The following is a 12,943-nucleotide window of genomic DNA, read 5'->3' as shown; positions in this document are numbered from 1 at the left end:
ATGCTTTTCAATATCTGTGGATACGTGCGATCTCTCGTAAACGCCCTCTTAATGACCTGCCAGTTTGGTTGTTTTTTTAAGTAAACAATTCTTGCAGGTAGAAAGAAACCTTAGGCACGATGAATCGATGATATAATACGAATGTGGTAATATAATGTAGTAGTGGCAAAAACGAATAAATAAATAGCATATCACTGTGCACATGATGACTTGAATGGTCTTGAAACTAATTGATCAGTTAGTGCATGTTTCGTTTATTATGCAAGCATTTGTCAATAAAAACAGTTTGAGCTGCCAGTAGAAGAAATAGTTTGAACAGAATTACATTTCCTAGCTGGTAGCTGTTTTATTTCCATCTCAGACTCTCGAGTCCAACACCGTCCTGTTAAGAATTGAAGCACAAACATTTCCCAAGGTCCTTGCTTGTTTTTCTATTTATGTTTGATTTCTTTCTCACCTCGGACTCTTTTCTTCTTCTGTTTTCTAACCCTGCTCTAGCTCCCTGCGCTCTCATATCTTCCCTTGCTGTCTTATTCTGGTAATTTTGCATTTCCATTGCTCTCTGTAGATGGTACCAATGAGATTATGTTTCACAAATTTAAAATATAATAAAACTCCAAAAGTTTAGGAAAATCTTCTTCCCCTCCCACCTGGACTTTGACCTGAATCATCTTCACAAACTCACAGGAAAGAATTTTGGACTTCATCTTCTCATACCTGAAAAGTTTTGCCAACAATGATGAGAGCAAACTAAATCCAGATTCCCATTTAACAACCACTTTATATAACAGGCAACAGTTTTACAGGAACAAAAAATATGTTGAATAATCTGCTCAAGCAATTAGCATTACAGCTTTTGAATCATTTTTATCATGGCCTTTTCCCAAGTTTTTGGTCTGGTTTTGGCCTTTTTGTGTTGTAATGGAATCCCTTGCTGCTGCCTCTGATACCCTAGTGCTGAGGATACAGGCATTGAAGTTGGAGGTGATATACCACTTGGACGTCTAACAGGAAAAGCAGTTTCCTTGGTCCTAGGGTCTTGTCCAAATGATCTTTTAATGGAAGTTTCCCCTGGTACACATAATATAGCAATTCTTCATAACAGCTAGTAGTGAAACTTGACCATAGTCCACAGACATAAATTGTTAGGTATATAAATGTTATTTGGAAATGTTATAATTACCATAACTTGTCCGCTTTGGTATGTCATTCTCTTCTCTTCTCATAGTTTGTGGCCTTGAAGATTTGGAGCGCTCTCTCATTTTTTGTAAGTTACGTAACTCCGCTTCTTCTAGAGAATGAATGGCAAATGCTGTAGCTGCAACTGAAGCTATGTACTCATCGTCTCTTACATAGTCATCATGAGAAGTTATCCTTGGAAGCCAGTTCCAAGCCTTGTCATTTCTACTACCACTGGACCCATGATGTTTTGATGAATGTGGATCAGAAAATGACACTCTAAAATAGAGACCAGCAATTTTCAGTCATTAGTCAGTGATATAATTGGCAAGAAACCAAAAATGATGCTTCCTAAGTGACACAGTTCACAACCAAGGTGCTGTAAGAAACAGTTCTGAACAAAATTACAGCATAAAGAAATCAAAAATAAAATAAACAAATGGCATCACAAGTTGCAGTTAGGAAACCAAGTACCTTCTTTGGTGGAGTCTATTTTCCATTTCTTGAAATTGAAATCTGTGTAGACTTTTCTGTCTTCAAGTTCTAGTTTCCAAGCTGTTTGATTGTGTAAAGAGAACAGAGAGCTGGCCTTATACGTAGAGCAGCATGCAGACAAGCAAAGCAAAATAGGCTTTACAAGCAGCCTCCAGAGGATGCAAAGTATCCTCTCTTTAAACTACACCCACATGCACAAAAACCCCTATCGTCAACTAACTTGTTAGCATTTTAAGCTGCATGGTTGCTTTCTAGCTATAAAGACCACTTTTCAGTCTTCTTGGTATTATGGATGATCAGAAATCAGAACAGAAACTTCGCCCGTAAACTGCAGCTATTCCTTTTTTCCTCGTAATGATAGGGTATAGTGCACGTTTACAGGCTGGCGGAGACGTGGATTATCCTGTAAATAAATTGAGTTGCATTAAACAAGCTAGCTCGTAACCTCTTTACTCTTTTCTTTTCATCTGTGCTGGGCAAATAGTAAAAACTATCCAAAATATTTTCATAAATACGTCGTAAAATTCACCATATAAAAAGATAATTCGGAAGGTAGGTTTGAAATCAATAAGACAAATTGATTGCTGAGATTGTTACCCCCCAAACCATATCAATGGCTATAATTACAGCAGTGGTAACGATGGCTATTATCAACAGCCACTTTTATATCGTTTTTATATTACAAAAATACTCAACTCGAAGTCTCGAACTAAATATATTACTTCGCAGAAAGTACAATACTTTTGGCATTGACTGAGATACGAGCTTTGGTGTGGCAAAACTCGACAGGTTAATCTTCAGAGACGTCAGCTTTTGGGTTGTTTGTGTGGCTGTATTAGCAGTGTGTAACACGTATAAAGAAACATATTCAGTTAACGCGTGAAGATCCGTAAACTACCAATCAAAATGAGTTCACAATGTTTAACCTCAGAGTTCATCAACCCTGTTAGCAATTTCCGCTGAAAAAAACTGCTCTACTTTATCAATGAAGCTGGGAGGAAATCTACAGTGCAACATTAAATTTGACGGCTCGCCGTGCTTAGGAGCCACTTCTTCAGAATTCTTGGTTGTTTTGCCATCCCGTTGGCTTCGTATTCTGCCATTTTTTATGTTATTTCCCGAAGCACCACTCTTTCCCGAGGAAGCCCGAGGGCCTTTGCCATTTGAACGACTATTTTTTACAGGAATGTCCACTTGAGGCTTTTTAACTTCAGTACCTAATTGATTACATTCACTAGATTCATCTGTAGTGGAATTGTCTAAGGTTGAATTAAGCTGGGTTGCAGGCGCAGCATTTCTGCAAGACCTTAGTAAGGAAAGTAGCATGTCAACACTCAGTTCTTGCTGAACTACAAACTTGTTCTGCTCACACCCGTAGCATGCAGCAACTAACGTGCCAGCCAAGATTGGCATCAACTCTGGGTCACTGAAGAAAACGAATGGCAGATCGCAAACCTGTCCTCTTAGAGATGAATATTAGATTATCTATATAAATAGAACAAATAGACCAAAATTGCTTAAATTTTAGAGTTTAAGACCTTATGGAGGATCGTGGGACTCTTTCCCCATCGAAGGACAGCTTGATTTCCAGGATGAAACAATGCAAAGTGACCAAGAAGAGATAGAGATTCAAGCACAAGTGAACCAACCTGAAGGAAAAAAAAAACATGCAGATTGTGGCATTGTATCCCTGGACGCATTGATTAAACTACTAAAAGCACATCCAAATACCAAGAATGCATGAAGAGTGAAGACTACAGCAAGGTGTTGATACCCATTATAAATGCTTCACTGCTGTATTGGACATTACATGTTTGGTTTCATGTTGAAGAATTAATTTTGAATCCAAAATTGATTTTACATAAATTTTTACATGTTCGGTTTCACGTTGAAATAGAGTTCAAAATTGATTCTAAGTTGAAGCAACTTTGAGTAGCTTTTGCATTAGATAAAAAATTCTATACTAAGTTTTATTCTTAACTTGAATTTTATAATAAGAACATCCAAACATCAGTTCAAAATCAGTTTTACTCTTAACTTGAGTTTTGCCTCCTTAGTGTAGTTTTATCGAATCTCTGTAGCTTAGTATGGTTTACTCATTTTTGTTAGGGGAGCTTCCACTCATGAACACCTTGAACACAAATGAAATGAGCTATAATTGCCCTGTTGTCACTTTCCACCAATACTAATGTGAGGTCAAAGATATTTCCTTTTAGAATGTCTTAAAGAGTTAGGCAAGCCGGGTTTAGCAAGGAAAAGATAAGTATTTTATCAATCAAGCATTTTTAAGATTTTTCAAGTTGTTGGAGATTCACCTGATCATTAGGAGCTTTCCACTTGCAGGCACAATGAGAAAGAAGGAAGCTCATCAAATGGAAAATTTCCATTTTCAGATCTGGCCTAGCCTGGAAATAAAACAGCATAAGGAAAATTAGAACATATCAGCAAGAATCAGTACCAGGAAAAAGAGATAGTAAGTAAAGATAATCATTAATCATACCAAATCAAACCTATAAGCATTCTTAATTTAACATACAGCTGCTTTAATAGATCATTATTACAAGGGGAATCATCAAACTAACCAGCATTTGCTGCAAAAATACAAGATCCAAAAGAGCCACATTGTTCAGCACCTTCAGTACTCCAGCTGCCACCTCTTCAAAATTAGATGGAAGGATATATGAGGCCTAGAAGAAAATGAAGTTATTCAACTTAGATATAACAGAAGAAAAATATTAATAATTACTTATTTACTTATCACCAGGACAGACAAGCAAATGAAGGAAATAATTAGACATGTAACAAATAGTAAATGACCAAATTTTCCCAAAAATAACAGAAAACATTTATTTAATAATAACTGATATGGTTTGGTGGATAAATGACAACTATCTTAATTCCCCCGAAAAATCCATAGAAAACTTGTTTAATAATAATGGCAATATCAGAAATCTATAGAGTTTTCACATTAAAGATCTTTAAAAAAATTAATACGTGTGTGAATGAATTTGCAGGTTGCAGAAAAGTTACCTGTTCAGAGGATGATCTATTGTTTGCCTGCAGAAGAACAGCAGTCAAAAGAGAAGGGAGACTGACAAGTCCCGTTTCAGAAATAGCTGAAAGAAGAAATACTGCCGGCTGAGCCAAATTTGATATTCTTTCATTTTTCTGTACTGTAACGCTTACCACTGTATGTTTCTCATCCTTTTGGAGAACAGACAAATTAGTAATATCCCCATTCTGATTTTTCTTGGATTCATCTAGATCATCTATCTTCTCCATATCATCATTTTTCAATTTAACAGAACTATCATGCTCCAATTCACAGTCCTTCCCAATAGAAATAGATTCATCACTCTTGTTCACCTTAATCATTTCTTCCAATGGTCTGTCCTCAGGGACATCAGGTAAATGCACAACTGAGCTTCCAGTGGTCACTGATAAGGGATTGAAATTTTCCCAGGAGTTATTCACTACAAAATGTGCAGCATCTGCAAACTTAGCCCCTTCACTACCAATTTCCTGCTCCATCGCCACAAGGGAAGATTCCCAGTCAATATAACTCAATCTTCCAGATCTGGAGGTCAAAACCACCAAAAGTTGTATGCTTAAGAGAATAGGGGTAGGAAATGCAGACCCTTCCATCTGTGGCCTATCATGAAGTGCAAAAAGGTCTCTTAACCGGTGAATCACTTGATAGGAAATCAGTAACTCTAGCAAGCCATCTCGCATCTGAAGTTGTCTTTCTTCCGAGCTTATATGACCAAAAATAGCAGTAACAGTCCACAGAAAATTATTTAATATTTCAGAAATTGATTCGAAGTTCTCAACTAATGCTTTACTTGATGGCAAACTGACATTGCCAGGAATACTTAAAGATGCTGCAATTTTTATATAATTCTCAAGAGCTGCTGAAAGCATTGGGATGATCGGAGGCAAAAGATTCTGTGCAAGGAAATAACTCCTATTTGCAGGTGTAGATAGCACAACTCTCAGAAGTTTTAACAAGTGCAACATAACCTGGCATGCTTCAGGTTTTGATGTGTGAGATGCAGGCAAGGCAGAAGCAATAAAATCAAGTAGTCCAGCTTGACGAGATGCTTGTAACTCGGGATCCTTTCCCTCCAAATACTAGAAAACAATAATTAATAAATAAATGAAAACAGGCACATTAAAAAAATTAACAAGCAATGGAAAAATCATAAGATTACTATCCATAAATTCCACAATATGAAGGGGCAATGCACACATTTACACTTTAAATAATCCTTACAAAAAGGAACTTAGTTCAACATCTAGTCAGGAAAAAAAATTGGTTGGATGATTGTCCATAAAAGTTAGTGATTTATAATTTCTTATCAAACAAAAACAAAGACCATATGCAAGCATCATCCAGATTCCAGAAAAGGACAAAGTAAACCTCAACAATAACTCGAAGTCTCATACGAATACAACTGAAAGAATCACTAGTTTTTCCAGACAAATATTTATTCACAAATTAAATAAGAGCTCTCCAACTCCAAGAAGTGCTATTTTAATTAGCACTTAGATTCAGAATTCAAAAGTGCAGGGACAAAAAAATCAAGGAATACAAAATTTTATTCCACAGAGCAACATTCTAAACTTTGAAAATGTTAAAAACTTGTATCCATAGGAGAAAGATATGATTTCCAGTGAACAAAAAAAATACCTTGATCATTTCGGAAATTATTAGCCCGATACTTGTGGCCCCTTCTTTTCTTGCTTGCCTAAGTCTTTGAAGTTCTTGAAGCCACCGGCCAACTTTTGCCCTAGCAGCACCCACTGCTACTCTATATCCCAGGCTAGCACTTTCACCACCAAGAAGGGGCTCAAGAAACTCATACTTTAAAGCCATAAGCCTTTGTCGAATTCTCTTAATTCTTCTCTTTATTGAGTGTTGCAATGTGACATTGCCAATTCTAAGACTAGAACCAATGCCAGAAACAATGTTTGTTTGAGAATCATCACTGCTGTTTGTAGGTGTGGATCTACCTTGCCCCTCTTTATTTATTGATCGACGAAGCAAAGGGGATGATTGATCCCTCAAATTTGCTCTCTCCCGAATTTGTTCCAGGTAAATCTTACGGCGTTGTTCACTTTCATTAAGTCTCTCTGCCAATTTCTGGGCCAAAAGTTCAGCTTCCTCTTGTTGTGCTTTGGCTCTTTCTTCCTTTCTTCGAAGCTGTTCAATAGCTCTTGCTTCCCGTGCTGCACTTGACGCTTTTCTTTCCTCTTCCCGTCTGACTTGAGCCTCCTCCTTTCTCCGCTGAATCTCAGCAAGACGCTGTAACTTTTCAGCCTCAATGAGTTTTCGACGCTCTAGAACAGCTTCTTCTCTTGCCAAATCCTCCTTTTGCTTAGATTTTAGCACTTGAAGCTTTTCGGCTCTCCTCAACTCTGATTCGTGAAGTTTCTGACGCAACATCAATTTTTTATTTTCTTCATTTAAGGAAGTAATAAACCGAACCTCATTTACCTTGCTACTTTCATCACCAGCTCTCTTCACCACTTGAGCTAGAAAAGCTTCATGACGAGATTCACTCCGTTGATGGCGGGCATACATGCCCTCTCGTAACTTCATATGACGGACAGCATGCCATTCGTTGACACGATTTAACTTTTGTGATGTACGTTGAAGCTTTTGGACTCTCTCATTCTCTAACTCACTTCTGATTCTCATAGCACGAGCATGCTTTTCTTCTGCTTCCCTTTTTAAGTCTGAAGTTGTTTTCTTCTTTTTGTCAGGCGACATTAGTTTATCGTGCAGAGTACGTACACGCTCGGCACTTTTTCGGCTCAGGCTTGGTGAATATGGCACACGGGAAGAGACACGAAATGGAGATGAAAGTATGTCCTCCCAGTTCCTTTTCTCCTTCCAAGCATTCAAAGACTTTCCTGGGGCAGAACTCCTTTTCTCCTTATCTTTTTCAGGCACTGGCATTTGCCTCCTAAGATTATCTGTGCATCTGGCATTTTTCTCATTAACAACTTCTGTTGGTGCTTTATCTTTCTTATAAAGTGTCTTGTCAGATCCAAATCCAAGTTGATCTCTTTTGCCCTTGGTGGTGGCAGAAGCAGAAGAATTCTCCAACAGAGATAATTTAGATAACTTACCTTCTGCAGTTAATATGCTTTCTGGTGGGTTACATCCATTTTGCACTGTGACCGAGTCAAAGGGTTTCCCTCCATCAATACTATGATTTTTTTCATTCGGGTTCCCTTGCTTCGCATCTGAAGATCCAACATGCTTTCTTGACTTTGTCACTGAATATTTGGCATCATCTGTTCCATCATTGACCCTTGACTTGTTCATATTGCCAATAGATTCAGAAGTCAAACATTTAGACATGGCATTTTCTGTGGTACCGGATTGCAAGCTAGCACGCTGTTCTTGAATCTTTCTAAAAGCCTCAAGAGATGAAGATAGTATATCTGCCCTATGCGGTGAAGTTGTCATCCTTCGGACCTAGAATCAATAAAGAGCATCTAAACATATTAAGCAAAAGAAAGCCAGATCACACAGATCTCTAACAAGTAACACTCATAGTCTAATTTGTGAAGTCTATGCACCACCATCTTCGAAATCAGAAATCAAGCAAGCAAACAGATATAGACCATAAGCGATTGCATGCTTAAATGTTATGTTCATTTATATCTTTCTCTAAGTCCAAGACACAATGATAAACCAATGAGTATTAGTCTAAACGACAACAATGTTTAATAATGCCAGATTGTTATATGAATCCAGTTGGGATGACATGAAATCCATCATGCATAAGTTATAAAAGTAAAATAAACAAATAATATCCAACAGTGTGAGATCTTGTAGCAGTGTTAGATGAGTAAGTTTACACTTAGTTCATTTGATCCTAACATCTCTATATTCATCAGACAAAGCAGAAACTCCAGATATACGTACAATCACCCAAACTGATGCATATTTATGGAGAGTAACAGATACATATTAAGACTACTGTATCAAATTATGATATAATCACATTCAATTGAAGAAAAATAAGAAGGAAATGAAAAGAAACGGTGTATATAAAATTTCATTTAATGAATAATGATTCCCCACTCTGCATAAATGCACACGCAAACTACACTCACATTGTCCCTCACATTCAATGATAACAGGTGTAATTATCTTTGGAGTTCATCCATTCTAAGGATTGAATGACCTATCAAGTTATCATATACATTTGCTTAACAAGACACAGGCAAAATATAGACATTACTTACCAAAAGGTAAATTCATTATTAGTGAATAAAATTTATTTTCTTTGCCAGATGATCCACAGTTGTCAGGCACAACATATAAAATTCACAATGTAGTATCTTGGAACCACAAAATATCAACCTAACCATGGAAGAAAGCAGATTAATAGCAACAATATGTAATCAAGTATACCTCCCATGAGAGAGCATGTGGCCGGCGGTGATCACTCTTCAAGATAACAGGAACTCCATCAATTGTTTGAGAAGATTTTTTAACCTTTTCAAATTCCTCAACTCTAGTGATTAGCTCTCTAAAATCAGACGCAGACTCCTCAAGAACAAGAATTGCCTCCTTCATCTGCTCCAAATCACATTCTAGCTCACAAAGAAGATAAAGTTCATCTACAGACCTATTAAGATTCTCAAACAGAAAGCACCAAAGCCTCTGCCTAAACCTTTCTTTGCTTTCATTGGAACCACCTTCTTCAAGAGAACTCATATTATGAGAGGTTGAAACAACATTTTCCACAATATCATCCTGTGGATCACTAACCACTTCAGCGGAAGCCACAGAATCATTAACAATTTCAGGCACTTGTGACTCAGTACCCTGGGCAGTAAGTGCTACACTCAAGCTGCCATTTTGTTCTGCCACTTCAGAAATGTTTATATCACTTACCACATTGATAGAGGCATGCACTTGATTTGCAACCGCTGTAGCATCTTTGGCAGACAAAATATCATTGTTAATGGCACTATCAGTCGTTTTATTCACATCATCATTTTTCATAACACAGTGTAATATATCATCTTCTGGACCAATTCTTTCCCCATTTGTTTCTTGAATGTTCAAATGTTCCAAAGATATGTTCTTAACATCTTTACCATTCTCCCCAAGCTTTTCGTCTTCACATCTCACTGGAGGGATCTGACCAGAAACAGCCTCTGCATCAATAGTAGTTGCTGTCAAGTTTTTTTCAGGAGGATGATATGAATCACAAGGATCAGGAATATTCCCATTTTTTCTACAGCTAAGTAAACTATCATCTCCAATACTACCAAATTTGATTCCAACTCCAATCAAGTTTTCATGGGGCAGTGCCAAGCCCCCCTCCTCTAAATCACCCCATCGTGTTTTCTGGGCTAAGTCAGGCTTATCAGTTTGGTCTAATTTCCTAACTTCTTCATGTTTACCTTGAGAATCCATAGTAAGTAATGTAGATGATTTCTGACTTCCAGTATTATGTCTAACTACACTAGTATTAAGACAGTTTGTGCCCTCTTTTTCATTTGATTCGGAAATAGAACTTGCAACACTCCCAGGGACAGGGTTCTGTGAAAAATTCTCCCCTGACCTTGAAAGATGAGTTTTCTGCTGGCTATGTGAATTGTCATCAGTTTTAGTCATGGAATGCTGAGTGTGCAGAGAGTTAGAGGCATTTTTCCCCGACAATCCCCCCACCCAGCTCTGCAAAGAGAATTTCGAAGTATTTCTGTGCTTCTGAATGAGAAAGAAAGAGAAAAATTAGAGCACGTAAGTAATATACCAAGCCACACAGAAAAAGAAGAAAAAAAAATCTATGATGCATTGCCCAAACATAACCAAAGAAACATATGATATATAAGAATAAGAATTAGCACAACCAAACAACAAACTAGGATTAAAGAATAAAGCAAATGTTTGGATACTAAAAGACTGATCCATACATTGTGAACGAATGAATAAGTAAATAACTAAATTAATTCTACATTTTTCCTTGGCGTGTGTTCAATTTTATCTTTCATCAAGTACAAATCAAAATGTCATGTCTTAATAGAATACATCAACAGAGTTAAAAATAAAATAAAAAAATAAAAAATAAAAACCTTTTTGACTTGGAACCATCCTGAGTTCTGATCATCAACGACTTCATTATCCTCCATCACGAAAATACCAATGCAATAAGTGATTCAGGTGTTAAAATAAGTTAACAATACTCCATCAAAATTCCCACGGGGATGTTACAATACGACACTATTGAAATCGAGAATCATTGAAGCACAGCGAGGAGTGTCGACTGGGAACGATTTTCAAAGCTAAACTGAAACACGGTATCTATAACAAGAGTGTGGGGAAAGCGATTCCTCCCAGAAATGAGAGTGAAAAAGACGAAAGGAAGCGAAAACAGAGAGTGGAATCATAAGGATAACGTGGAACAAGGGGATTATGCGGTTTTGTTTAGGGTTTTGAAGATAATTTGGAAAAGGAGTGAAGAGAAAGAGTTGAAAAGGAGGGAATGAGGTTTATAGGGGTGATTTGAGGAACAGCATGCATTGCGTTTTCTCTTTGCTTTGTTATTTTCTGGTTGGTTGGGTCGGTGCACTGCATAACTTTACCTTGAAACAGATTTTTTTTAAAATGTGAAAAGTTTCATCATGCCAAAAATAGACGTTTTCAATTTATTTTTTAAGTATAAATTTTATGTTTTTTTTTTTTTTAAGAAACGGTAAAACAAGAAGACACTCCTAGCTGATTTAAAAAAAATATATAAAAAAAGACGATAAAAAAATAAACAGACACTCCTAATGATACCGGACGAGGCGTCAAGACATGTTCTAAGAAACTTCATGGATGGTAGAAATGGATGTCACAATATATCATTATACTAATTGGCTTAGGCACTCTACCACCAAAAACTTTGTAAGGATGGCTTTCTTTGTCACTTCATCCCCCACAATGAACAACGTCTCTAGGTATTCGAATAACTAGATCCAATCTCCTGCGAATCCTACCAATTGTTCTCATGCAATCCCCATCTGACTAAAAGTCTAATGGTATAATATATTAGCCAAGCTTCCCTTATCTCCTAACATTTTTCCTACATTGATATTTGCTATTATTGTTATGATAACCATAGATCATGCTTTGTGACAATGTTTCCTTAATCAGCATATTCTTGTGACTCTCAATGCAAGTTTCCTTGTCCTTGTTGAGCTATCACCCACGACGAATCTGCCTAAAAATCTTATTGATTCAAATGCATGGAGATAGTGCCAACATCATGATTAAAGGTGAATTGACCACCTTGTGGCCTTACGAGATGGCCTCTGCCTGAGTTTGCTGGCGTAAGTTGTTGACTACGTTAGGTGAGAATTGGATTTATTAAATTATCACAAACAACATTAACAATTTGTCTAAGATAGGACTGTTAATTAGACTGAAGTTCGACATCTTCAAACAATGGTAGATTTCTTTGTTAAGTTTGGGATGCCATGAGTAAGGAATGTGGTACCTACAAAAGGCACGTTGGTACTCAAGTAAGTAATGATTTTGCCAGAGTGATAATGTATATAAATGCTTACTTATTATACTGATGTTAATTGTATTTATAAGAGTTTGAAATGGGTTAAATTCCTTCACACGTGGCTCTTAATGGCTATGTTGCCTTGTCCAATTGTCTTAGCATAACGATATGAAAACTTTATTCTAAACTAAAATATGAACCATTGTGCACAAGCGTATCTTAAAAATCATGTACCTAATCATTGACTTTTATCTGCATCAATGAGTTAAGTTGAAGCAAACTTGAAGTTGAGATAACTCACTATACAAATTTAAGTCTTAAATCTAGTCGGACAATTTGAATCACATGGAAAAAAAAAACTTCAACATAAAATTATATTGATATCTAATTTATGGAATAGATATTTACATCTCATTAGTAGTTAAACATTATATATATATATATATATATATATATATATATATATATATATATATATATATATATATATATATTTTGTATATATGGAAACAAATACTTAAACAAGAAACATTAATATATAATTATAAAATAATATTTTATGTTTTATATTAAATATATGTACCTTGTTATAGTTAATCATGTAGAGTTAAATGCACAATTTGTTGATTATACGGGTAAAAATTGAAATACTAATCAATAAAATAAAATAAAATAAAGTGGACCTTTTTGGGTCCTTTCGTACCAAAAACATAAGATTAAAGCATTCCAACAATATTAATTAGCAT

At 36.2% G+C, this 12,943-nt stretch overlaps 2 protein-coding genes across 3 annotated transcripts; both read right to left on the bottom strand.

Moving 5' to 3' along the window:
- Positions 1-206: 206 nt before the first annotated feature.
- LOC100811838 (uncharacterized) lies at positions 207-11,421 on the bottom strand. Of its 2 annotated transcripts, XM_014775424.3 has the most exons (12): positions 10,780-11,415; positions 9,107-10,414; positions 6,365-8,161; positions 4,705-5,805; positions 4,257-4,361; positions 3,990-4,079; positions 3,213-3,323; positions 1,654-3,129; positions 1,184-1,458; positions 852-1,071; positions 651-717; positions 207-562 (listed from the first exon to the last, which is right to left on the bottom strand). In XM_014775424.3, exons 1-8 carry the CDS (start codon positions 10,834-10,836, stop codon positions 2,602-2,604), a joined length of 5,097 nt encoding a protein of 1,698 aa, XP_014630910.1. In that variant the 5' UTR covers positions 10,837-11,415; the 3' UTR covers positions 207-562; positions 651-717; positions 852-1,071; positions 1,184-1,458; positions 1,654-2,601. The 2 variants fall into 2 exon arrangements, with proteins under 2 accessions (XP_014630910.1, XP_006579526.1); XM_006579463.4 differs by lacking the exons at positions 207-562; positions 651-717; positions 852-1,071; ... (1 more) ...; positions 1,654-3,129; positions 3,213-3,323 and having other exon boundaries at positions 4,257-4,330; positions 10,780-11,421.
- LOC100782817 (uncharacterized) lies at positions 347-1,679 on the bottom strand. Its single transcript, XM_003525408.1, has 6 exons — positions 1,654-1,679; positions 1,184-1,458; positions 852-1,071; positions 651-717; positions 458-562; positions 347-382 (listed from the first exon to the last, which is right to left on the bottom strand). The coding sequence occupies exons 1-6, from the start codon at positions 1,677-1,679 to the stop codon at positions 347-349; spliced, it is 729 nt and encodes a 242-aa protein (XP_003525456.1).
- Positions 11,422-12,943: the final 1,522 nt, after the last annotated feature.

The sequence above is a fragment of the Glycine max genome, chromosome 5, assembly GCF_000004515.6.
Source record: "Glycine max cultivar Williams 82 chromosome 5, Glycine_max_v4.0, whole genome shotgun sequence".
In the NCBI taxonomy this organism is placed as follows: Eukaryota; Viridiplantae; Streptophyta; class Magnoliopsida; order Fabales; family Fabaceae; genus Glycine; species Glycine max.
The sequence above is the reverse complement of the archived record's forward strand: the minus strand, read 5'-3'. Positions and strand labels throughout refer to the sequence as shown.

Excerpts from the sequence above, each read along its gene's own strand:
- LOC100811838 (XM_014775424.3), bottom strand. The coding sequence starts at position 10,836 with ATGGAGGATAATGAAGTCGTTGATGATCAGAACTCAGGATGGTTCCAA. Across the intron at positions 5,806-6,364 it reads TAATTTCCGAAATGATCAAG|TATTTGGAGGGAAAGGATCC; the intron begins GTATTTTTTTTG and ends ATTGTTTTCTAG. Across the intron at positions 4,080-4,256 it reads TATTTTTGCAGCAAATGCTG|GCTAGGCCAGATCTGAAAAT; the intron begins GTTAGTTTGATG and ends TTTTATTTCCAG.
- LOC100782817 (XM_003525408.1), bottom strand. The coding sequence starts at position 1,679 with ATGGAAAATAGACTCCACCAAAGAAG. Across the intron at positions 718-851 it reads ATAAAAATGATTCAAAAGCT|GTATGAGAAGATGAAGTCCA; the intron begins GTAATGCTAATT and ends AAAACTTTTCAG. Across the intron at positions 563-650 it reads TGATTCAGGTCAAAGTCCAG|AGAGCAATGGAAATGCAAAA; the intron begins GTGGGAGGGGAA and ends TACCATCTACAG.